Source organism: Hemiscyllium ocellatum, chromosome 4 (genome assembly GCF_020745735.1).
Source record: "Hemiscyllium ocellatum isolate sHemOce1 chromosome 4, sHemOce1.pat.X.cur, whole genome shotgun sequence".
Lineage (NCBI taxonomy): Eukaryota > Metazoa > Chordata > Chondrichthyes > Orectolobiformes > Hemiscylliidae > Hemiscyllium > Hemiscyllium ocellatum.
Window position 1 is genome coordinate 11962609 of NC_083404.1, and position 26633 is coordinate 11989241.

General features: G+C 38.7%; 1 protein-coding gene across 1 annotated transcript in view; it reads left to right on the plus strand.

Moving 5' to 3' along the window:
• Nucleotides 1–26633, plus strand: part of rdh10a (retinol dehydrogenase 10a) — a 64521-nt gene that overhangs the window by 32258 nt on the left and 5630 nt on the right. Inside the window, exons 2-4 of the mRNA XM_060824129.1 lie at nt 15340–15438; nt 17246–17391; nt 23042–23173. Of these exons, the coding sequence (XP_060680112.1) occupies nt 15340–15438; nt 17246–17391; nt 23042–23173 (377 nt within the window). The remainder of the gene's footprint in view (nt 1–15339; nt 15439–17245; nt 17392–23041; nt 23174–26633) is intronic.

Sequence of the window (26633 nt, forward strand, 5' to 3'; positions counted from 1 at the left end):
CTACGAAGAGACAGGCATAGCTGGGGCCCATGCGGGTGCCCATGGCAACTCCTTTAGTTTGGAGGAAGTGGGAGGATTGAAAAGAGAAGTTATTCAGGGCGAGGACCAGTTCAGTCAGTCGAAAGAGGGTGTCAGTGGAAGGGTACTGGTTGGTACGGCGGGAAAGGAAGAAGCGGAGGGCTTTGAGCCCTTCGTGACGGGGGATGGAGGTGTACAGGGACTGGATGTCCATCATGAAGATAAGGCGTTGGGGACCGGGGAAGCGCAAATCCTGGAGGAGGTGGAGGGCGTGGGTGGTGTCCCGAACGTAGGTGGGGAGTTCTTCGACTAAAGGGGACAGAACCGTGTCGAGGTACGCGGAGATGAGTTCGGTGGGGCAGGAGCAGGCTGAGACAATGGGTCGGCCGGGGCAGTCAGGTTTGTGGATTTTGGGCAGGAGGTAGAAGCCTCCTGTGACAATATTGTGACAATCTGAGCAGTCTTTTCAATAAATCTCTAGATTTACATGGTCCAATATAATGCCTATAAGAGCTGATAATACATCAAACCTTTCTGAGCAGAATGTTTAACCAATGCCATCCATTGTTATTGTCTGGGTGGAAAGCGCTTCTGCTGAGGATGGCCTTTAGCAAACTTGTTTTCCTGCTATGTAAAGTAACACCATACACTAAAGTACATGCCACACAAGACCCTTGCAACAATCAGAAGATCTAATTCATAGCTTGGTTTCTGGAAGTGGAGAAGGAGCAAGCTCACTTGATATTGCTACTGAACCAAATAAATAATTAGATTAAGTTTTCACTAATTAGAGCAAGTGAAAAACTAAACATGCCTTTTCCTTTAACTGTATAAAAGGAGGAATTTAAGAGTTTTTTTTTGGAAATATCTGTTGTATAGAAAAACTAATCGATTTTCATTCTAAGATGCAGAATTTCATTGTTAATGCATTTCTAATGCTTAAAGGCAGGTACTCAATTGGACTCTATTCAATAAGTTTTACAATTTATTTGCCAAGGGTTCACATGGCAAAATTGTGTTAGTTTCAGCATCTACAGTCCTTACTTTCTCCTAACATCCTTGTAAATCTTTTCTGAACCCTTTCAAGTTTCACAACATCTTTCCAATAAGAAGGAGATCAGAATTACACGCATTTTTTGAACAGTGGCCTAACCAATGTCCTGTACAGCCTCAACATGACCTCCCAACTCGTGTACTCAATATTCTTACCAATAAAGGAAAGCATACCAAAAACCCTCTTCACTATCCTATCTACCTTTTGACTCTAGTTTGAAGGAGCTATGAACCTGCACTCCAAGGTCTTTGTTCAGCAACACTCCCTAGGACCTTACCATTAAGTGTATAAATCCTGCTAAGACTTGCTTTCCCAATGCACCTCACATTTATCTGAATTAAACTCCAACTGCCAGTTCTTAGCCCATTGGCCCATCTTGTCAAGATCCTGTTGTAGTCTGAGGTACCCTTCTTCGCTGTCCACTAAACCTCCAATTTAGGTGTCATCCGCAAACTTACTAACTTAAAACACTATGCTCTCATCCAAATCATTTGTATAAATGACGAAAAGTAGAGGACTCAGCACCAATCCTTGTGGCACTTCACTGGTCACAGGCTTCCAGTCTGAAAAACAACCCTCTACCACCATCTTCTGTCTTCTACCTTTTGAGCCAGTTCTGTATCCAAATGGCTAGTTCTCCCTGTATTCCGTGAGATCTAATTTTGCTAACCAGTCTCCCTCCCATGGGGAACCTTGTTGAACGCCTTACTCAAGTCCATATAGATCATAAATACCATTCTGCCTTCATCAATCCTCTTTGTTACTTCAAAAAAACTCAACGGTCTACCTTGTCCATGCTGACCAAGTTTCCCAAAATAAACTAATCCCGCTTGCCTGCGTTTGGCCCATGTCCCTCAAAACCTTTCCTATTCACGTACCTGTCCAAATGACTTTTTTAAATGTTGTGACTGTACCTGTACCTGTACCTGTACCTGTACTTGCAACTACCATTCCCTCTGGCAGTTTATTTCAGAAACAAACCACAGTGTGGAAAACGTTGCCCCTCAGGACCCTTCTAAATCTCTCTCCTCTTATCTTTAAAAATATGCCTCCCCACTTTTGATCTCCCCTACCTTAGGGAAAATACTTTTTACCGTTCACCCTGTCTATGCCCCTCATGATTTTATAAACTTCCATAAGGTTGCCCCTTAACCTGCCACTGAAAAAAAGACCCAGCCTCTCTTTAATTCAAATCCTCCAGTTCTGGCAACATCCTGGTTAATCTTTTTTTAATCCTTACTATAGCAGGGCGACCAGAACTGTACAGATGACATTGGTGAGACCACCTTTTACTGCACTGTAAAACCTCAACAAGACGTCCCAACTCCTATACTCCATGGTCTGAGCAATAAAGACAAGCACACTAAATGACCTCTTAACCAACCTGTCTATCTGTGACCTAACTTTTAAAGAACTATTTACTGAACCCAAGGTCTGTGTTTGACAACACTATCTAGGACCCGACTATTAGCTGAATAAATTATGCCCTTGTTTGCTTTATCAAAATGTCATACCTTGCATTATTCCGAATTAAACTCCATCTGTCACTCCTCAGTCCATTTACCCAATTGATCAAGATCTCTTTGTAATTTTAGATGACCACCTTCACTGTCAACTATACCACCAATTTTGGTGTCATTCACACACCTACCAACCCATGCCTCCTATATTCTCATTCAAATTGTTTGTATAAATGATAAAAAAAAACGGCAGACCTAATACTGATTCCAGTGGAACACCACTGGTCACAAGCCTCCAGTCTGAAAAAAAACAACCCTCCATCACCACCCTCTGTCTCCTATCGTCAAGTATTTTTCTACCCAATTAACAAGCATATCCTGAATCCCATGTGATCTAACTTTTCCAATTCAGTCTACCATGCAGAACCTTGCCAAAGGCTTTACTAAAGTCCATGTTGACAATGTCTACCACTCTGCCCTCATCAAACATTTTGGTTAAGTCCTCCAAAACTCAATCTGGTTTGAGCAACGTGATGTCCCACAGCCATGTTAACTATCCCTAATCGGTCCTTGCCTTTACAAATTAATGTAAATTGCCTCTATCTACACTAGGGATTCTGTGACAAGAAGCAAAGGTTTTCTTTCTGTGGAATTAGAATTGTGGAAAGTAAACTTATGAGACTAACTGCATTGAGCAAGAAAAACAGGTACACAGAAGTATAAATTGGTGCATGTTGCCAATTGTACCTCAAAGCTGTCCCGTGGAAGTGTATTCTGACTGCCTCTGGCAAATGGACTCCTTTCTTGTTGCTTTAACAGTACAGAAATGTAAGCAATCTGAACTATTAATAAGCTGTTTCTTATAAATCCTAACATGACTGACTTCTTGGTATTGCTGGGAATACTAGAAAAACAATTGAAGCTAATGAAATCCAGGTGGCTTTTTGAAAATGACGTCTGTTTAAACATTGTTGCACTAATGTGGAGTGACACTACAGCTGAGATCAGCTTGCTTTTTAAAAATTGATCCCTAATCTTCCTGGTAAAGATGTAACAGGAAAATTAATTACGAGAGGTGCAAAGCAGCAAAATGAATCTTCTCACTTTTGTGAATTAATCTGCTGTAAGCAGAAACTGGAGTGCTTTGTGTAACAACAGCCGAAGGTCTCTGAACTAGGATCAGGAGCCTTGTTTGCTTTAACACATTTTGTGTATTGGAGGGCCCAAGGCCACATACATCCAATAAATTGCTTTCAGTTTATACATTTCTGCTAGTTATTCATATCTTCTATTTTGTTAGTGCACTGATCCTTTCAAAAGCAATTTACGCAGTAAATATAAATTTTTGATTTACAGCTCCGTTCTGAAGGTAGGCCCAAGAAGCTAGATTAAAACAAAGAAAAGCACAGGACTTGATCAATTGTAACAAAAAAAATGAACTACAGATGCAAAAACAGAAATTGTTGGAAAAATTCTAGCAGCATCTGGGAAAGAAAGCAGAATTAATGTTTCGGGTTTGGTCACCCTTCTTCAGGTGTCAATTTCTATTTTTTAAGTTGATTTGGGCATCCACTGTGCATCAAACACTTGTATATCAAGTATATTATTGCCTGGGTCTTTGGATTGTTCTGGGGACCTGAGCTCAAATCCAGCCACAGCAGCTGGTGGAATTGGAATTTGAATTCAATAAAAATCTCGAATTAAGAGTCTAATGATAAGCATGGGACCACTGACAATTGTCAAAAAACCCATCTTGTTCACTAATGCCCTGTTAAGGAAGGAAACGGCTACCCTTGATTGGTCTGACCTACATGTGACCTTAGACCCATAGCAGTGTGTTTGACTCTCCACTGTTCTTTGGGCAACTAGGGAATGAGCAATAAATGCTGGCCTAGCCAGCAATGTTCACATCCATAAAGTTAAAAATCACACAACACCAGGTTTAGTCCAACAGGTTTGTTTAGAAGTACTAGCTTTCGGAGCACTGCTCTTTCATCAGGCAGCTGTAGAGCAGGATTCAGCTCCACAGCTCCTAATGAAGGAGTCATACTCCGAAAGCTAGTACTTCCGATAACCTGGTGTTGTATTATTTTTAACTTTTTGTCCGCCTCAGTCCAACACAGGCACTTCAACATCATCACATCCATAAATGCAGAGTTTCTATATCAATTTCTGTTTTTATTTCAAATTTCCAGCATCTTTAAATCATTGCACATCTCTTCCAGATACGTTCTCCTTGAAGTTCTGCTCCTCCGTTCTCTTAATCTTCCTTCTTGTTAAACATCATTACTTTTGTTCTCACTTTCTGTGGCTGATAAGGTATTTGCCAAAACTCCTGCACAGCCACATCTTGCTCCTTAGTGACTGCCTCCAACTCTAACTCTTCCCAAGTGGATTCCAACTGAATTTCATCCTTCATGTTTGAATCCACTCAGGATCACACCCGTGATGTACAACACTCATTAGACGGTTGTTCTCTCCATATCCTGAAATCCACACTGAGTGCCATGAACCGTCATATGCGCACTCTGAATGGCTCTCCCTCCATTGGCATCATCTCATGCTATCTCAGAGCTATCCTAACTCCTCCTCCCCACTTCCACTTCATTCTTCAGCTCATTTGACGTTCTAGCAAGAAACTTTTTTTTTCCCTCTCGGGTAATAATGAATGCAAGCTGTAACAACTGAGATACCCACACCCCTCTGGAATCTTTTTTCCACCAAACCCCCAAACTGCATCTCGTCTCTTAACCCCATCTCTTGTTGGTGTTTACTATCCTTTCTGATCTTCCTTTCTCTGAACGTTCTGTATTCAGAAAAAGATTACATTATGCAGAAAAGTTGAATAGATAAAGTCTATGCTCTTGAGAGTGGAGGAATGATCTTTTTCTAAGATAGTGAGTGGAATACTAAGCATGCTTTGCCATGTGGGAATCTAGAACTGCAGCCATGGTTTCAGCATAAGGAGTCACCCACTTAAGAGAAATTCTTCCTCTTCAGTACTCTGAGGACGGTAATTATTTGGAACCTCTACCTCAGAGCAAAGGAGGCTGGCTTTGAATATATTCAGGTAATGAGATTTAGAACTGTTGGGAGTTGAGGATTATTGGAGAAAAGTCCCTAATCTTATTACTATGACCCCCGTGATTTTATTAAATGGTGAAGTAGGCTCAGAAGGTTTATGGCTCCTTTTTGATTCTACTAATTATTATTCTAATATTCTACTATTATACAGGAGAACAAGTTTGTGCTATGAACACTAGTTTCCTAGAAAATATTCTGCAGAGAACAATTTGAAAATATGTCATAGTGCTTTGTGATAAATCTCTTGAAGTTGGAAAGATTTGTTGCTTCCTCCTTATTCCTTCTCTTGCAATCTTGAGAGCACATTACATTTGAAAATGAATGCTAGCCAAACCTGGACTTGTAACATGAGAAAAAGGTGTAGTATACTTTATTTATGATTTTATAGTTTGGTATAAGCTTACAAATGTGTAAGTGAAAGAAAAATCAGGCAATGTATTTTTTTAAGAAAACTTTGGAAATACAGTCCACTTTGCTGGGATCTAAATGGTTTAGCCATCTCAATGATTGATCGTGCTTTTGGTAGAAGTGGATAAGAAATTTTTTGTGAACTAGCCTAATTCATTTTGTCAGCATGATATACTGTTACTATTTACTCACAAATGTAGAAAGGGAATTATGCCCTTATTGGAGCGACACATCAGTATTTCTCCCAGTCTCGTTGCCTCATCGCATAAAACAGAAGTTTTCATAATGAATCCTTTAGGTTCACTGAAATAAAGATTCATTTCAGATGTTGACGATACATTTGACACTTGGACCAGGATCTCTATTATTACATAATGTCTTTTCTTGTCTTAGTATACCTGTAGTATAACTAGCTTTTTTTCCCCATATACCTTAATCAGCCTGCTCTGAATTCTTTCCTGACTGTAACATGCACTTAGAGCAATTGCTATGGTTCCAATATTTCTGTTTTTAATTTCTCGAGTTAGGTTGCTATATTTCCACAGCCCTTGGGTATAAGAGCTAACTCTATATTCTTTGTGAAATACGAGAGCACAGCTGAATAGCCAGTTAGTGTCTTTTATTTGAAACTTGACTGTGCCATTATCCAAGTAGGAAAGATGGCCAGAAACCATTCTCTGCTCATTTTACCCATTTTGATTATTTCAGCATCTCCAGTCATACTTGTGAGTTGTAACACTGAATAATGCCAAATGGAATATTTGAATTGGAGTCTTAGCTGTTTTGGTAGGGGATGTCCGTGATCTATTTTGTTGTCAGGTTTGTGAAAGAAAAGAGTTGATCATCAGTAGTCATCTTTTCATTTTATACCTGATGAAAATGCTTCAAGGAAAATCTTTGATTTCTTTGTTACAAAAGAAGCATGACTTTTGTTTTGAAGAACCTTTGGGTGTTTTTTAATACAAGTTATAGATGCTATATATTGTAGATTATCAATATTGTAACTTGCTTTTTGATGAGTTTACTAAGTAAAAGCTATAGTATTTCATCAATAAACTGCATTATGTGATAAATGATTTCTAGTCAAAATTTGGTCTCCCTACAATCTTTGGTAGGTTATTCTAACAGCAAAATCAAAGCATTATAAATGTTCCTTTTTTCCAGTTGATGTTTTTACAATTTACTCCAAGCTGGGGCCCATTGTGGGTATGTCTTTAAAACTTTATGTTCAGTTCAGTTGCTGAATCTTGTTTCAAACCTAGTCAGTGCAAATATCTTCTGAGCTGCAATTAACAGTTGAGATTTTTGGAAGTGTACGGTAATAACAAAATAAGCTTTTCTTCCCTCTAATGTTTGGATGAAGTAAATGCACAGTCTTCATGGGAAGGATGTAAATTCAGAGGGCAAGAATCTCTTAATGTGGTGGTAGGTGCAAGGCTGTTTTAAGTTTTCAAACAAAATGTAATGAGGCAAGGCAATAGAGGCATTTACAATTGAACCCTTTAAAATTAAATGTCTCAGAACAACCGACTTCAAGTTTATAGTAGTAGACAATGGGAGCCTACAAGAGGACAGTTTTTAAAAGGTGACGAGAATAAAATTTTAAGCAGCAGTAGGAGTAGAGGCAGGCAGACTGGTAATGTTGCAGCCATGTGTGGTTTTTGGCTGAACGATTTGAGTTTTGTATAACCTGACTTCAGACTAAACTATTGACAGGGCAGGTGATTGGAAGCAGGAACAAAGGAGTGGAATTAATGTTGGAAGCCAAAATCCATCCTTCCTGTGTTTAAACTTGAGGAATTTTCACTCATTCATGACTTGCCATCCAGTGTCTTCTACCAGGAAATACAGGTATGTAAAAATTGTGAAGGAGAGTGGCTATGGCTTTGAATTTCCATCATTCTTTTCTAAGTATCTGCCATACCCAACTGAGATTTATGATTTATTTTTCATTTGCCTCTGCTTGCTTGAAAACTATAGGGGTGAGACTGTTCCTGCATTTAGAACTTCTTATTTTAATAGACTTTCACAAGTAATCTGAACGGTGACACCACAATTTCTCAAAGTACAAATTAAGACATGAAGGATTTCTCAACTCAGATTGTTTGCTTATAATATTTTGAAGTGTCAGAATTGGTGTATATATGCTTGACTAAAGAAACAGCTATTTAATATGACTTTTTTTTATGTAGCTACTTGGCAAACAACTGTGTACCAGAAACAGTGCCTTAAATAGATGCAGTTTAGTGCCTGTAGATGTAATAAAAAGATTAAGCATGACAGAATTTAAATAAGTTTGAGTACTTATGAGTAAATGTCTAGGGTTTTTATATCATGATATTTCTGATTTATTTAATCTTTGCTTCCTGTACCTGCACCCACCCATTTCTTATAATTTATACAGGAAATCTGAATGTTAATCATTTTTCTTGGCTCAACTCTCAATTCAATTCTTGAGTATTTTCACAATGTTGTACTGTTGCCAAGCTTCTGGATTAATTATCAATACCAATAGTGTTTTATTTGTAGCATTTAATTTTAAAAGTCCAATTCATTGCAGTGCTTTACAATCAGTTAATATTGAAAATATATTTCCACTTGATCTTGATTTCAAGAGTCCCTCAAACTAATGATATCACCTAAGCCAAAATAACTCTAATTTCTTTCAATCTAATCGCTTCAATTCTTCTTGCCTAACTTTTAAAATTATAACTATTTATGTAACTGCAGCTCCCAAGATTACCCCCTGTTTTCTGTCCCTTGTAGTCAGTTTTTGATTATGAATTTTGAATAACTCAATATTCTGCTTTAGCAAGCTATATTTGCATTAGCAATTATCCTCCGTTTTACTCCCCTCAAATGTGGATTTTACTGACTGGAACATCTTCTGACTGGGTGTAAGGAATCAATTGTGTGATATGGGATATGTTGCAAAGCTTTTATGTCAGAAGTAGATGATGTTTGAAAATGGCAACACCACTTTCAGCATTTCATTTTTATACTGGGCATATAAGTTGACCCCTTTTTGGAGAGATCTTTCAAGACTTAAAAGCCTGACTTGTATGTTGCTATGTAAAGTAATTTGGGTATACTCAGTGCCCTCCTGACTGATGTAATTGAGACTACTACGAGACATCCTTCACCGTGTAATTGGATGCCAAGGGTAAGTTTGAGCTCAAAAGCAGATGCATTTTGCATGCATGTAGCCTTTTATTTACTTGGTTTTTCAATGTTTCCAACCAATGTTAGAAAAGGAAATAGTTTTTTTTTCCCGTGTGTGCTTGGCATTAATCTATATATTATTTTGAATAACATTAAGCTATGATTAGCTCAGCTAATTGGAAATGCTTGTCTTCATTAATAAGTTTATGACATATGCATTCATCACAAAGATATAGATTAAGTTAATCACTCGTCATTTGCAGCCTTCCAAACAGACACAAATTATGCTGGTGCCTCATGACACCAATGCAAAATACTCTAAGTGAATTCACAACCAAATATCCATTTGTCCAGCTTGTAGAAACTACACAACATGCCTGCTTACTTTAATTTTCATTTGCTTAAATTGTGCTTTATCTTCTTTACAACTAGGATCTGGACAATTCCATAGTCATTATGGCATAGAAAGTGGTCATTTAGTGGTTCAATTTTTGTCCCAGCACTCCTTTCAGTTCCACATTTCCCTATCCAACACCATAGCTTCGCACATTTATTTCCTTTAAATGACTATTCAATTTCTTTCATCACCAATAGTCTCCATTTCTACCCCTTTTTTGTAGGCAGTGTCCCAGGCCCTACCATTCACTTACAGTATATATCTTTTTTTAAAAAAAAATTCTCCCTCACAGCATGTCTTGCCAAAAAATTAGTCCTGTCCTTGTATTGTCAACTAAGAGAACCAGGTAATCTTTTTTACATATTAATGAACCAAAACCTACAACCCATTCTAAAAGATGAAAGACAGCAGCAATCTAGGTTTGTTCAAATCTTTTGTGATCTTTTGCTATAAATTCTGTCTTATGATCCTGCTCCACAGATACCTGATGAAGGAGCAGCACTCTGAAAGCTAATATTTCCAAATAAACCAACTGATGTTGTGTGCTTTTTAACTTTGTTCACCTAAAACTGTTATTGCACCTGTATTTGAGCATCCTTCAACTTCCTAAGGAGATCAAATCTAGTTTTTCTAACGTGTAGCTAAATCAAGGCTACATTTAATCATGTGGCATCAAAGAACCCTAGAAAAACTGGAGTCAATGGGAGACTGGGGAAAACTCTCCAGTGATTAGAGTCATACCAAGCACAGAGGAAGATTGTGCTTGTTGGAGGTCAGTTATCTTGACTTCCAGAATATCTATCTTTGAGAATTCTTCAAGGTAGTAGTTTTGGCCTGACCATCTTTAGGTGTATGATAAGGTCAAAAGTGGGGGTGTTTGCTATTGATTGGAGAACGTTCACCATTCACAGCTCTTCAGATACTGAAGCTGTCAATATCTAGCAAGATCTCCTTTAATTAGGAGGAAAAGTTAAATGCTTTAGAGGACATAAAGGTGAATAACTCCCCAGGTCCTGATAAGATATACCCAGACTGCTATGGGAGGCAAGGGAAGAAATTGCTGTGGCCTGGTGAATATATTTAATACATCACTGGCCACAGGAGACATGCTAGACGCCTGGAGGATAGCTAATGTGGGTCCTTTGCTCAATACCAGGTAACTACTAGTTAAAGATTCTGAGAGACAGGATTAATCAATACTTAGAAAGGCAAGGATAGTCAGCATGAATTTGTTAGAGGGAGATTTTGTCTAACTATTTAATTGAATTGAATATTTTGAAAAAGGTGGCTAAATATATTGAGCGTAGTGGAGTAGTTTTTTACATGGACTTCAGTAAGGCCTTTGACAAGGTTCCACGTGGAAGGATGGGGCTAAAGGTAAGAGCTCACGGGACCAAAGGCAACTTGGCAAACTGAATTGAAAATGGGCTTGGAAATGGATTGAGACCACAGGGCTGAGTTTTAAGGTGAAGGGTAAGTGGTTTGTAGGAAACCTGAGAATTTCTTTCTCTCTGAGTGTAATAAAAATATGAAACATTCCCTCTGAGAGGGTACTGTCTCAACATTTAAGAAGCATCTGGATTTAAAATTCCAGGATAGGAGACAATGGGCCAAGTGCAGGTAAATGAGATTAATATAGTTTAGTGTTTGTTGGTTAGCATAGACTAAAGGGCCTCTTTCTATACTGCATATATCTTTGACTTGGACAATATCCAGTTTTAGACTGATAAGCACCAAGTAGCATTCATGCAAGGAATGACCATCTCCAACAAAGAATCTAACCATCAGTCTTTGACACTCAATGGCATTACTATCACTGAATCTCCCACAGTCAACATCCTGAGTTGTTATTGTCCAGAAACTCCACTGGACTGACCAAAAAAAAACACTGGCTACAAGAGCAGCTCAGAGATTAGCAGTCTTTTAGTAGGTAACTCGTTACCTGACTCCCCACAGCCTGTCCACCAGTCTACAAGGCACAAGTCAGGAGTGAGGGAATAATCTCCACTTGACTGGATGAGTGCAGTTCATTAAGACACTCGAAGATTGACTCCAAGAGTGTGCTTGATTAGCACCATTTCACAAACACCCATTCCTTCGGCCACCAATGGTAAGTATCTGCACCAAAAGAATTAAAAGCTGCAGTGCAGAAATTTACCAAAGCTCCTTAGACAACATCTTCCAAACCCAAATCCACTACCATTTAGAAGGGCAAGGAATGGAAAATGCATTGGAACAACACCTGCAAGTTCCTCTCTAAGGCATGCACCATCCTGCCTTGGAAAAATATTGCCATTCCTTCAGTGTTGCTATCAAAATCCTTAATGCATTGAGTCCACTTGCAACAGTTTAACAGGGCAAGTTACTACCACCTTTTGAGGGCAACTAGGCATAGGCAATAATTGCGAGCCCAGCCAGTGGTGCTAGGATGACATACTCCCTCACCCCTAGAACCATTGAGGTAAATCTCCAAGTCCCCAAGAACCCTTCTGTGGTTACCATAAACACACCGTTCTAATGACTTGCCCAAAGCTTTTATAAAAGTTCAACATTAGCTTCCCTACTTTACTTTATGAATTTCAAGATCCCTTAAGCTTTGCTAATTACTTTCCATACTTCTATCTTCAAAGACCCATGACTGAGAACCCCCAGTTTCTTTTTGTCCTTATGCACTCTTTAGAACTGCCATTATGCATCATTCCTGATGAACAGCTTATGCCTGAAACATGATTCTCCTGCTCCTTAGATGCTGCCTGACTGGCTGTGCTTTTAGAATGCCACACTCTTGACTCTGATCTCCAGCATTTGCAGTCCTCACTTTCCCCCATTATGTATATATTGCCTCTCCTTTTTTACCTTCTGCTAAAATGCATTTCTGTATTAATTTTTTTTTTCTGCTCATTTTCTCCTGTTGCAGTCAGCTGGTGGTATCATCACTGTTTGCCATCACATACTATTAGAATTGGAAGTGAACTTTGAAATGTTGTCCTGTATTTCAATATCCAAGTCATTTATGATAGAGCATTTAGAACATCAGCATCTACTATTCTCCAGTTATCTACCAAATGACCATTTAAAGAGTTGATTTTTGTCCTTAAGACAATTTTTATCCACATTGACCCTGTTTTGTTCAATGAACCTCAATTTTGTCTAATATTTTCTTCTGTTTTACATGACTAACCTTCTAAATGATACTTCATCATTTTCCTAAAATCTAAATGCAAGACATTTCCTTAAATATTCTCTGATACTTCAAAAAATTCAATTAGATTATTCCAACCTGATTGGCTCTTTTATTATCAGCATTTTGTACTAGTCTTAGGCAACTGAGTGCTTTGCTCTGTTCTGAATGTATATAATGCCCAAACTTTAATTTTAAGCCACATCTCTATGATTGCCTCTGCATCATATTCCAAATAATTATTTGTGCTTGTAATTTACTAATCATATTTACTTGCGTATTGAAATACTCTTTGCATTCCTTGTAACCTTTAGTCTGCACCTTTTCTAGTATTATTCGATAGTAGTTCCTTCTATGCACCATATACCTCTTTATTTTTTACTTCTGTATTTCGATGCGTATCCCCTCCCAATTTAGTTGAAACTCTTCCCAACCACTTAAGAGGACCTACCTGCGAGACCTGGTTGATGTGCAACCCATCCCTGTTGAACAGAAGTGTCCCAGAACAGTATGAATGTCCCAAGAATTTGATGCCCTTTCTCCTTCAGCATGCATTAACCACATACTGATCGCCCCCATCTCCCATCAGTTATGACTTTTTGGAGGGATATGGGCCGGGTGCTGGCAGGTGGAACTAGATTTGAGTTGGGATATCTGGTCGGCATGGACGGATTGGACCAAAGGGTCTGCTTCCGTGCTGTACATCTCTATGACTCAATCCAATTCCAGAAATGTTGCTGCGTAGTTTTAGTTTATTTCTAGCAACAGTATGAATTAAGTGAAATAGTCAGGCTCAATCTGGGGTGCACCTTTAACTAATAGTTCCTCTCCCTGTTACAGGAAGGGGAAGCCTCCTTCTTTCCTCTAATAAAGTTTTTTTTAAGTTTTCTCCTTCTGAATGAAGATAGTATTGAAAATAAAATCTCATTTGGAAATGTTGAAAGGCTATGGACTGCAGTAAACAACAGCTGAATCATTTTGTTTAATAGCAGTCTGTTTAATATGAACTCCTTTTAACTGGGCTCGGTAACTCCCCTTAACAACAACCACTGTTTTCCTTAATGAACCATTACATCAATTGCAATAAATGGTTCATTCATTTATGTAGTGAATTGTTTGGAACTGTCTCACTTTTCTGATAGGTGCCAGCTTTGCATCCGAAGGATCACGACAACACCCAAGAGTCTGTTATAAAATACATGTTTTTTCCTTAATGCAGCTTTCATTTACATAATTAATGTGACCTTAGAATCTGGCTTTGGTTGGCAGGGGGGAGGGGAGAGAAATATTGTATTATTTGACATTCAGTTTCCTGTGGTTGGTATTTCAGTGATTCTGTATTTTTTAGGTGAAATGAATACTCAGTAAAATTCGATTAGAATGTTGAACAGAGGGAGTTATTGCTCCATTTTTGTTCAGTAAAAGTTTTTTTTTGAATCTGTAATTCAGAGCAACAGAATCAATATTGTACATGTTCTCCAGCTGATAACTTTTCATTGTTTAAGTGCAGAACTATTTGCTACATGTTGGACATCCAATTCTCGGAATGTTTAAACATGTTTTGAGTAGTTCTACAAAATTGTAGCAATTATTTTTGTTTATTGTCAAATAATAATTGTTATTTAAATTGCTGTTAGAGTCATAGAGATGTACAGCACGGAAACAAGCCTTTCGATCTAACTTGTCCAAGCTGAGCAGATATCCCAACCCAACCTAGTCCCATCTGCAAGCACCCGGCCCATGTGCCCCCAAATCCTTGCTATTCATATACCCATCCAGATGCCTTTTAAATCTTGCAATTGTAGCACCCTCCACCACTTCCTCTGGCAGCCCATTCCACACACACACCACCCTCTGCATGAAAAAGTTGCCCCTTAAGTCTCTTTTTATAGATTTCCCCTCTCGCCCTAAACCTATGCCCTCTAGTTCTGGGCTCCCCCACCCCAGGGAAAAAAAACCTTGTCTATTTACTCTATCCATATCCCTTATGATATTATAAACCTCTACAAGGTCACACCTCAACCTCCAACATTCCAGGGAAACAGCCCTAGCCTATTTAACCTCTCCCTATAGCTCAAATCCTCCAACCCTGGCAACACCTTGGGATTCTATAATTTTATGAAAACTATAGTGCAGATATGGGCCGAAAGGCCTCTTAAGCCTGCACCAACCATCCAAGAGGCATCCGCCACCATCCCTGTAATTTCTTATTTACCATGGCTAACCCACCTAGCCTACAGGTCCCTGGACACTGTGGGGAAAGTTAGCACGGCAAATCCACCTAACCTGCACATCTTTGAACTGTGGGAGGGAATGGGAGCACCCGGTGGAAACCCAAGGAGAACGTGCAAACTCCAAACAGTCACCCAAGATTAGAATTGAACTTGGGTCCCTGGCACTGAGGCAGCAGCACCAACCACTCTGCTGCCTGTATTCACTACCACATGTTCCAAGTTTTAAAAGGACTGTCTAATTTTGAATTTATTTTTTTGTTTGGGTATACTGTCTGAATTACAAATTTGTTTGTGGTGTAGATCATAAAAGAAGATAACTTTTGACTTTTCCTTTTTATTAGACTGCCAAGGCATTTCTTCCCAAGATGCTGGAAATGAACCATGGGCATATCGTGACCGTGGCAAGTTCCCTAGGGTTGTTTAGCACCGCTGGTGTAGAGGTTAGTAGTTTAAATTATCACCTTGGAGGAATATTTATTTTTTCTCCATTTAAGAAACATGTAATGCATTGAATTGCTATGTCTTGGTGTCTTTTCAAACATGTAAATTTTCAAGTTAAAGTATTTTGTACGTATAAATTGCCCTAATTGTAAACAGCTGGTCTTAAATTGCTCTACATAGTTAACAGAAACTATAGTATACATACTTCAGCTTCTGAATTGGTCGTGGGGGCCAAATGAAGGGATGATAGCAGCAGTGAAGAGGAAAAAGATGGAAGAATTTCATATGAGCTCATCCTTTTTTTTTCAATATGCTTTCCCTATGCATTTCAATGCTTTGTGTAATCATATGCTTTTCAGTTATTGATTTTGAAACTTGTATTATCCATCCTTAAAAGATTGAATATTCCTTGGCTATGTAGTGTTCAGGCATAAACTGTACATCCCAACTCCTGTCTGTTTCTTTTCTTCTCCATCCTGTGTTACCTACTGTAACACGGTGTATTACTGAAGCTAGTATGGCAAGCAATATTTGCTTAATTTAAAAATTAAAAACTAATCATACTTAATGCTCCACCCATCTCCTGTAATGAGTTTACTTTTTTGATTCCCCCTCCTTTGCATTGGGCCCCTTTTTACAACTGGTCAGCTGTTCTCTTGTTTATATGTACACTGCTGTAAGCCCATTTACAAAGTTGGTGCCATCATGCTCCAATTAAAACAAATTTGCTCAGCCAAGCAGAAGAAACATTGACAGTGTCATAGAATCTGTGATCGGCAAGCTCTTTGACATATGCTCTGTCTTCATATTCTCTCTTTCTTTCCCATTTTTGGTCCTCTCACCCTGTTTTTCTCGCCCGTGCGCGCGCTCTCTCCCTCGCTCTCTCCCTCCCTTGCTCTCGCGCTCGCGCTCTCGCTCTCGCGCTCTCTCTCTCTTGCTCTCTCACGCTCTTTCTTGCCCTCTCACTCCCTCAACGACTGTAGCTTACATTCCAAACTCTAAGCATCAACCTTGTTTAAACACAGCGAATGGAGTAAAATGGTTATTATCAGACATTCTTTAACTTGATAATTGCTACATCCAATCTTTTAACTCTAAATGTAACCCACCACACATTGACATATAGGATACATCAGAGAGGCTGTGAAGATATACCAAGACCATACAAATCCCCCAAGACAGCAATAATGTCTGGCTACACTTTCTCTAAGAAGCACCTGCTGTTTATTTAAACAACCAAATAGAATATTAACATGAACTGATGTATTACAAACACATCAATCTGACCTATCAGCTAATGTAACACCCATGTTCCCATACTTCCATCTATTCTAGCCATTCTTCCAGATGATCTGTAGAATATATCATCTAGAGTATCCAATTAAATTTTACTGATCCTTTAAATAGATTTTGTAAAATTGCATTCACTACTGCTGAATGTAAAGAAAAACACTTGAGTACAAAATACTACCAGCATGAAATTGACTTTCTCCAACATTTCCAAATGTGTTGAGTTCAAACTTTCTTAATAGACCTTGCAACTGCTTCTCTACTAATGTATTTCTCCTTGGTTTTTCTCCCATTGCTTCCACCATCTCTCTCAAGTGCCTATTCAGATAGATGGCAGATCGTCACTAAAATTAAAAATATAAGACTGAGGATCTTTGCCACTCCTTTACCCAAAGAAGCACAACTGTCTTGGGTATAAGACCATGATTGTTCACTTATGTTGCTGGTAAATCTATCTATGAATCAAACTGGCATTGTTTTTTTTAAGTATGCTATTTTATCAATTATGCCATTCAGGATTACTGTGCAAGCAAATTTGGAGCAATAGGATTTCATGAATCCTTGAGCCATGAACTGAAGGCATCTGATAAAGATGGAATCAAGATGACACTTGTGTGCCCATACTTAGTGGATACAGGCATGTTTCGTGGCTGCAGAATAAGGTGAGATGGATAATTAGTTGTTTAGTACATAAAGTTTTAAATTGTATATTTAATTCAATTATAAATTTTTTTTCTCTTATAAAAATTTTGACATTCAAGAAGAATGATTTGACACTAACTTTAATAGAGGTTTGACCTGCACTTTCCCTATCACTTTATAAAATAGCTCAACATATCCCCACCTTCAATACAACTGTTAAAACATGGTGCAGAGAACATTCCTTTTGTCCCCATCTGAAATTCTTTGTTAATCTGACTCAAGTTTATAGAGTTTTAAAGTACATAGCAATTATTCTTTTACAGTGATATGTTTTCAATCACTTAAACTGTTTTTTAAAAAAATTGTGTTTTCAGTTCTTCAGCATTGCATTCTTGTTTTTAGATTTTCATGGCTACTCTGCAAGGAGATTTGACCACTTCTCAATTATACATCAGATTATGCATTTTTGTGAATGGCTAACTTAACAGGTTCTGTTATAAATGATCATCTGTGGCAAGGCTTTCCACAGTATATTGGGGGTTGTGACCCGAAACCTTGGGTCATGGGTGCTGTAGATTTCAGAATGAGTGCTGACAGCTGCAATGTCTCTCCAAATTCCTATGTTTTTTCAGCAGTGAATAACAGTTCTGAAAAAGTAGGTGTTTATTACTTAAAAATCTGGTTGACTAAATAATTCCATCTATCCCTGGTTTCATTGCTTTTGTTTACCATCGCCACCCAGTCCTCCCCCAGCACACTCTTAGCTGTGTGGTCATAGCAATTTTGAAGCAAAATAGTGCCAAATTAGAAAAAGTTTGGGAAACATTGCATGGACTGGGATGCACAATTAACTCAATAATATGATATTGATATTGTAAAGTTAATTATTGTCACTGAATCGGCAAAGTTGCACTGGACTATGAAGATGAGGGGTAAGAACTTAACATGCACAGGCTTTGCTTTATGAGGCTTGGTGACCATCAGCAGGGAGGCAATGGCTTAGTGGTATTATCGCCAAGACTTATTAATCCAGCGTCCCAGATAGTGTTCTGGACATCGGGTTAGAATTCTGCCATGGCATATAGTCGAATTTAAATTCAACAGAAATCTGGAATTAGGAGGCTAATGATATTAACTGTTGCTAATTGATACAAAAAAACTCATCTGATTCACTATCTGTGTGATTCTAGACATGTAGCAATGTGGTTGACTCTAAACTTCCCTCTGGGCAATAATTCCTGGCCTTGCCCACATTCTGTGAATGAATTGGAAAGTAAAAGTCTTTGGGTTTGACCCATTTCATGGAGTTCTTGAGATTTTGAAGCATCCAACATAGAACAGATACTTGAAATGTTGTCATTATTACATTGTACAAAAGCAATTATTTTTCCACTATGAGCTCCCAGCATTATGGTGAATAAGCCAGTGAAACTATTACATGATAGTTGAGGGAGGAATATTGCCCTAGAATTTGGAACAATTTCTCGATTTTTCTTTGGTGACTAAGCATCTTAAAATAAGCAAGTCGGGCCTTGTTCAATGCTTCATTTGAAACAAGATTCAGCTCAGCAGTCCCTCCCATCTTACCATCCCACTCAACAAAATATATCTTGCAGCACACTTCTCATATGTTTGGATCACAGAGTAGGTGTAGAACTCTCAAACTTATAATTTGGAGGTGAGTGTGCTCCAGCCACGATGAAACACTGAAATTTAATGAATCTAACCCTCCAGCATTCAAGAATAAAGTAGTAGCTGAAAACTATTCAATTTTCCATGATGTATATTTTGGTAATTATGTGCTTTATTACAGCTGTAGGGCATTTATGTTGTTGTATTTTTAAAACCAGGTTTGCTGCACCTACAGCGTTTCAGGATGTGAAATAATTTATTTGTTACTTAACCAAAAAGAAAACCACTTTTTTCAAATGAAATTTGCATGAGTTTCAGACAGTGCTTAATGACTTAACGACAAATCACAGGAATAAATAAACTTATCAGCAATTATTAAAGCTGTTAGTGCTGGTAGCTATATATTTATAAACTTAAATGCATTTGTGGCGCAACCTGAGCATTGATGTGGTATTATTAAAAATGTAATAACTACATTATGCTGTACTGGAATTTTGGAAACATTTTTGCCTAATTTACAAGCTATGGTTCATTTTTCTAACAGAACCTTTAAAATGAATTGGACCAATTTCACTTTAAACAAAACTAGATCGTTTGTCTGATTTTTTTTTTCTCTCTCGTACTTGCTTTAAATAATCAAGTTCACAATACTGAGGGTTTTTCTCTGTGTTTTGCCCTTTGCTTTCACAAGCTTTCAAAATACCTGACTTATCCATTGTCCACTCATTTTAAATTGGAGAAAGTTGTACTAATTTAACTATCCACGGTTCTCACCATGACAGGAAGAAAGTGATGTAGGGAGAGGACCATTCAAAGTATTCTTTAGTACAAAGGAAAAATCCTTCTTCCAAACTTGGCTGTATTTTGATTTTTGTAAATTAAGAAACTACTTTTGGTACTGCTGTTTTTGTATCCACTGACATCCTTTTCCCTACAGACAAACCTTTAATTGTTGCTTTGAATGTAAATTCACTTTTAAGCTCCCAGGCTGGTTTGTATAATTCACTACTTTTTAATCACAGTTTGAATTATTTGAGACACAGCCAATGGTTTTTTCACTTTTGCAGCTAGATGTCTGATTCAGATTACACGGAGCAATTGACATTGTTCAAGCAAAACTCCTGAAATTACAATGTTATTAAACCTGTAGACTAATTGCTAAATTAGTTCATTTTCAGTGTGGTATGGTAGAAAACTAACTGATACTTTTTTTAAAGAAATAATCTTTTCCATTCTGAGTGTTCCTTTTAAACTTCTAAATTGTAACCTAAACTCCAAATTCAACCTTAATCCCATATTCCTTAGATAACCTCTATGGCTAATAAATCTATTCCTGACACAAAACTAATTGACAAATGATGATAGATTATTGTTTCAACCTTTCCCATTCTTCATAGAAATTATTCCTGATTTCACTCCAAATAGGGTTTGGCTGTAATTTTACATTCCTGATGAAGGGCTTTTGCCTGAAATATCGATTCTTCTGCTCCTCGGATGCTGTCTGACCTGCTGTGCTTTTCCAGCACCACACTCTCGATTCTGATCTCCAGCACCTTCAGACTTCACTTTCTCCCTGTAATTTTACATATGTCAGTCCTAGGTCATTCTTCTCTTGTTAAACTTTGATCAAATCACTCTCTTATACTAATTCTGCAGTCACTGGAATTTAGAAACTTGTGTAATCTCTTGTTTAACCTTGGAATCCATGCACTTTTCCAGTAAACATGTATTGCACTCCCTCCAAGTCCAGTATATTTCCTCAGGTGTAGTGCCAAGTATGGCTTAACATATTTGGTGTCATTTAACAAGGGGTTTGTATTGCTGAAGCATGAATTTGACTTCTCCTCCTGTTTCTATCTAGGTATAAAGATACCATTCCAATAGTCTCTGTGATTATTTTCTGTACCTATGGGTGAGATGATGGCTGACCAGGAGCAGGGCAAGATGGCTCTTGATTGGGGCAGATGTATTATGGGGGGGGGAAAAAAGTAGTGTTGATGGTGGAGTGTTGATGGTTTTAGACTTTGGGATAGGAGTATGAGGGATCTGTGACAGGGCAGGTGGCAATTGATGGAGATGGGCATGAGTGTGATGGGGAATGACAGATTATGCATTAGCAGGGTGAGTGGTGAAGGGAGAGGGGCACAAGAGAGTGATGAATGAAGTGGGGTGGGGGCTTGATTGCTGGGCAGGATGGCTTGTAAAAAATGTTTCTGAATCATTTGTTTTCTTTTTCTACCCTTATTGGAGCTCTTCCCTATATGTCACATTTTGCTGATTTCTGAAATTTTTTTAATGTAGTTCTGAATGTGTTTTTTTTTTCTCATTTCTGTAGCTCTTCCCTCTTGCTATTTTTGTACTACATTCATTTTGGAATGCTCCTGCTGGTTTAGCTTTTCCCAGTTTACTGTGGCTAGATTGTTTCATCCTATTGAATGTAGAGCTTTAGCTATTTATTTCTTCTTTCCAAACTGCATTGAACTCATTTTGGTGCAGTGTTCATTGCTAAGTTGATATTGGATTGACTATCTATAAACAAAACTGCTAAGGTACCATGACAGGATAAGATCCAAGGTTACTGAGAAAAGCAAATAGAAATTGTGTAAGCGCTGCCTATAGTTTTCCAATTTATCTTGGATTTGAGAGTGATACCAGCAGTTTGGAGAATTGTGAATGTTACACCCTGTTCAAAAAAGGTTGGAAACGTAAGTCCAGCAATTTCCTGGCAAAAGTACTGAAGACTTGTGCTCCAGAACTTGCCACTTCCCTCGCAAAGCTGTTCTATTACAGTTACAACACTGGCATAACTTGACAATGTGAAACATTGCCCAGGTATGTCCTGTACACACAAATCAGATCAAACCTAACCCAGCCAATTACTTCTCCATCAGTCTATTCTCGACCATTAGTAAAGCGATGGAAGTCCATTAAGTGATATCAAGCAACATCTGCTCAGCAATAACCTGCTCCATGTTGTCCAGTTTGGTTTCCAGAGGAGAGTGCGAGTGACAGCCCTTTACATCAGGGCTGCATTCACAGAGTTAGAGTTGTACAGCATGGAAACAGACCCTTCAATCCAACTCATCCACACCGACCAGATACAAAATTTATCTAGTCCCATTTACCAGCATTAGGCTCAAATCCCACTAACCCCTCCTATTCTTGTATCCATCTAGATACAGTTTAAATGTCATATTGTACCAGCCTCCATCATTTCCTTCGGCAGCTCATTCCATTTCATGCACCACCTGCTGTGTGGAAATGTTGCCCCTTGGATCCCTTTTAAATCTTTCCCCACTCACCTTAAACCTATATCCTTTAGTTTTGGCCACCCTTACCCTAGGAAGAAGACATTATCTATTCACACTAATCATGTTCCTTGTGATTTTATAAACCTCTGTAAGGTCACCCTTTAGCCTTTAATCCTTGATGAAAAATAGCCCCAGTCTATTCAGCCTCTCCCTATAGCTCACACCTTCAAAACCTGACAACATCCTTGTAAATCCTCTCTGAACCATTTCAAGCTTAACAACATCTTCCCTACAGCAGGGAGACCAGAATTAAACACAGTTTTCTGAAAGTGGCCTCGCCAATGTCCTGTACAGCCACAATATGACATCCCAACTCTGATACTCAATGCACTAAGTTGCACTTGCAATTCTTTCAGTTTGTTTCTTCTCTAGGTCACATTCTCTGGGTAATAATGTTATGCTTCTGCTGTGATTTTGTTATGAGTCAGGGCAAGGAAGCAGACGCTAAGTCTACTCCATTCATTCAGAATGGAGGTTGAACCCTACACTGGTGGTGGGTGTGTGGTAATGTGGCATGAGGTTGGGCTGTTTTACTTGGTGGGAAAATCTCCATCCTGGAAGATAGTAGGTGCTTTACTCTTGTCAACTATACAGTGTATGAAACAACTTTCTTCATAGAATGTTACTTTAATATTGATGAAAGAGATTAGTAAAGCACAACCAGTGAAAATAAATTGAGAATTTATGTACAAATGTCAAAAGGACTATTCTAAAACTTCTTTTGCAGGAAAGAATTTGAGCCCTTCCTTCCGCCTTTGAAACCAGAGTACTGTGTGAAAGAAGCTATGAGAGCCATCCTCACAGACCAGCCTATGATTTGTACACCTCGACTTATGTATACTGTAACATTTATGAAAAGGTAAGTAGGATAAGAAGATAATGTTGCCAAACAGACTTCAAAGACAAAAAGTACAAATTTACAATCTCTAATTGTAAGCCATTTCAATGGAAACATTCCAGTTTGTACCAACTTTTATGATTGCCCTGGAGGTAGTGCACATGTATTTGGAGGCAGGGAGCATTGCTTCATTCAAGCTTTCATTCCTCCTTTTTGGAAGTAAAGCAGGACAAACATAACTGAAAAAGTCTCCATGCTTGAGCAGTTGTATGTTGACAGAGGTAATGCCATGACCAACTGTTTTTTAGAATATTCCATAATGGATCATATTGCAAAAATCCCTTTCAGAAGTACTATACATTCATAAGATTCTTTAATTGGTCAGTTATACTGACAAAGTGCAAGCACACGATGTTAAATAAACCAACACTAAACTTAAATTTCCTACAATAATCTGCGAAACATTGGGATAGAGCTAGTGCCATAATTGACATCAATTTCTGGCAGTTGGTAACAGCAGGAAGGTACATTACTTAAAACCTTAACTATTTGCATGCCAGCTTTATTGCCTATTATTTCCTGGATGGTACTGCTGCACGACAGTCTTTTCCTATCTTATACTGGAGAGATTTAGCAGGGGGGCACAAGCGTGGTAATTCTGATACAGTGCCAAAAATGTGTGCATTTTCCTGGCATGCTCCACTACTGACACTGCCTAACTCTTGATCTGTGAAGAAATAGTCCCAATAACAAATACTGATACTTGCTTGTAAAATGTCTTAAAATTGGACACACATACTGCCGGAAGTTTCTGTAAACTGCAGGAAGCATAGCTTGGTACCAAAAACAGCACTTGGATCGTTGGTGTCTCTGCAGATGTCCTAGAGATGCCAGAACTATGATAACAGTTGGATATCCTCCAGTGTGCTTTGCATGCTAATGACTGTTCTTTCTGAGCTGCCATCTGTAGTACACACTGTACATGGAACAGTTTGATTCCATGGAAGGGTTTTTGATAAGGTCATTGTGCGAAAGGCTATGAGTGAACAGATCTGCCCAGATGTATATAAAACGCAGCTGCTTCCTAGTTATTGGTAAACAGTGCACACATGTTAACAAAATTTGAGGATTTACAGTGCAAAGGGAGGCTATTCAGCCCATTGAATCCATGCCAGTTCATAAAATCATTTGGTACAGAAGATGCCCTTCACCCCCATCAAGTCTGCAAAATTTAACCAGTGTCTAGATTAGAGTGGTGCTGGAAAAGCACATCAGATCAGGCAGCATCCAAGGAGCAGGAAAATCGACGTTTCAGGCAAAAGCCCTTCATCACAAATAGAGGTAGGTTGCCTGCAGAGTGCTCCTCGGATGCTGCCTGACCTGTTGTGTTTTTCCAGCACCACTCTAATGTAGACACTCTGCAGGCCTCTATTCCTGATGAAAGGCTTTTGCCCAAAATATCGATTTTCCTGCTCCTTGGATACTGCCTGACCTGCTGTGCTTTTCCAGCACCACTCTAATCTAGACTCTGGTTTCCAGCATCTGCAGTCATTGTTTTTACCTAAAAATTAACCAGTACCTACACTTTCTTGCATTTGGCCGATAGCCCTGAATGTTGCAATACTTCAGGTGCTCATCCAAGTACTTTTTAAAAGTGCCTCAATTACCCTTCCAGGCAATGCATTTCAGATCTTATTACCATTGGTGAAGATGACTTATTCTCCAATCCCCTCTAAATCTTCTGCCTTTTAGTTTAAAATTATGCCTATTTACTGACCTTACGACTAGGGGGAATAGCTGCTTTCTATTCACGTTGTCAATGCCCCTCATAATCTTGTATAACTCAATCAGGTCTCCCCTACCCCACCTATTGTTTATTCCTCCTCGCTCCCACCCCATCAGTAGCTCGGAAAAGGTTGGTATAAATAGAGTCACAGAGCTGTCCAGCACAGAAACAGATCCTTTGATCCAACTCATCCATGCCGACCAAATAATCCTAAATTAATCTAGTCCCATTTGCCAGCATTTGGCCCTTCCCATTCATGTACTCATCAAGATGCCTTTTAAAGGTAATTATACCAGTCTCCACCACTTCCTCTGGTAATCCATTCCATTCATGTACCATCCTCTGTGAAAAGATTGCCTCTTAAGTCCATTTTTAAAAAATCTTTCCCCTCTCACCTTAACCTATACCCTCTAGTTTATAAGTCCTGCTCGGATTTGCCTTTCCAAAATTCAGCCCCCACACCTTTCTCTAAATTAAACTCCATCAGCCACTCCTTGGCTCATTGGCCAATCTGACCAAGCTCCCTTTGTACTCCAAGGTAATCTTTGCTGTCCATTACACCTCCTCCAATTTTAGTGTCATCTGCAAACTTACTAACCATACTCCTATGTTCACATTCAAATCATTTATATAAATGACAAAAGGAAGTGGAACCAGCACTGATCCTTGTGGCACACTGCTTGTCACAGGCCTCCAATCTGAAAATTACTCCTACACCAGCACCCTCTGTTTTCTACCCTTGAGCTAGTTCTGTATCCAAATGGCTAGTACTCCCTGTATTTCATGTCATTCAGCCTTACTAATTAGTCTACCATGAGGAACTTTGTCGAATGCCTTACTTAAGTCCTTTATAGATCACATCCACTGCTCTACCATCATCAATCCTCTTTGTTACTTCTTCAAAAAACACAAATCAACTTGGTGAGAAAAGATTTCCCATTCACAAGGCCATGTTGATGATCCCTAATCAGTCCTTGCTTTTCCAAATACATGATAAAATAAGTTCTGAAAAAGGGCCACAGGACCCAAAACTTTAACTCTGCTTTCTGTCCACAGATGCTGCCAGACTTGCTGAGTTTTCCGAACTATTTCTGTTTTTGTTTTGAATTTCCAGCATCTGTAGTTTTTTTGTTGCCAAGCTTGTCCAGCCTCTCTTCATATCTGGAATGTTCTATCCCACGCCTAGTCCTGGTGGGACTCTCCTTTGCTCTCCCTCCAATGCAATCATATCCTTTCTATAATGTGGTGACTGCACACAGTACTCCAACTGTGGCCTAACCAAGTGTCTATATAGCTCCAACATAACCTTCCCACTCTTTATAATCGATAGCACAGCTGCTAAGGCAGCATGCAAAGCATTTGCCTTTAATTACACTATTAACCAGTCCTGCGACCTTCAGGGATCTGTGGAGAAGCCCTCCAAAATTCCTCTGAGCTTCCTAATGTCTTGCTGTTCATTGCTCCCATAGAGCAATTGTTAGTCCCATCCCTTTGCTTAATTCCAATATCACTTCCATAAATCATAATATTTATATTTTAATAGCTGCTGCTTTTGCAACCTTTTCAAGTTCCAGATTAGTTTTGCTCTCTGCCTTATTTAAAAAAAAATCATATTCCTCAGGCATTTCTTGGCTTAAGTCCTAAATGTGTATCCCTGTCCCTTCACATAATATCAGCTAATTGAAGGAGTCTTAC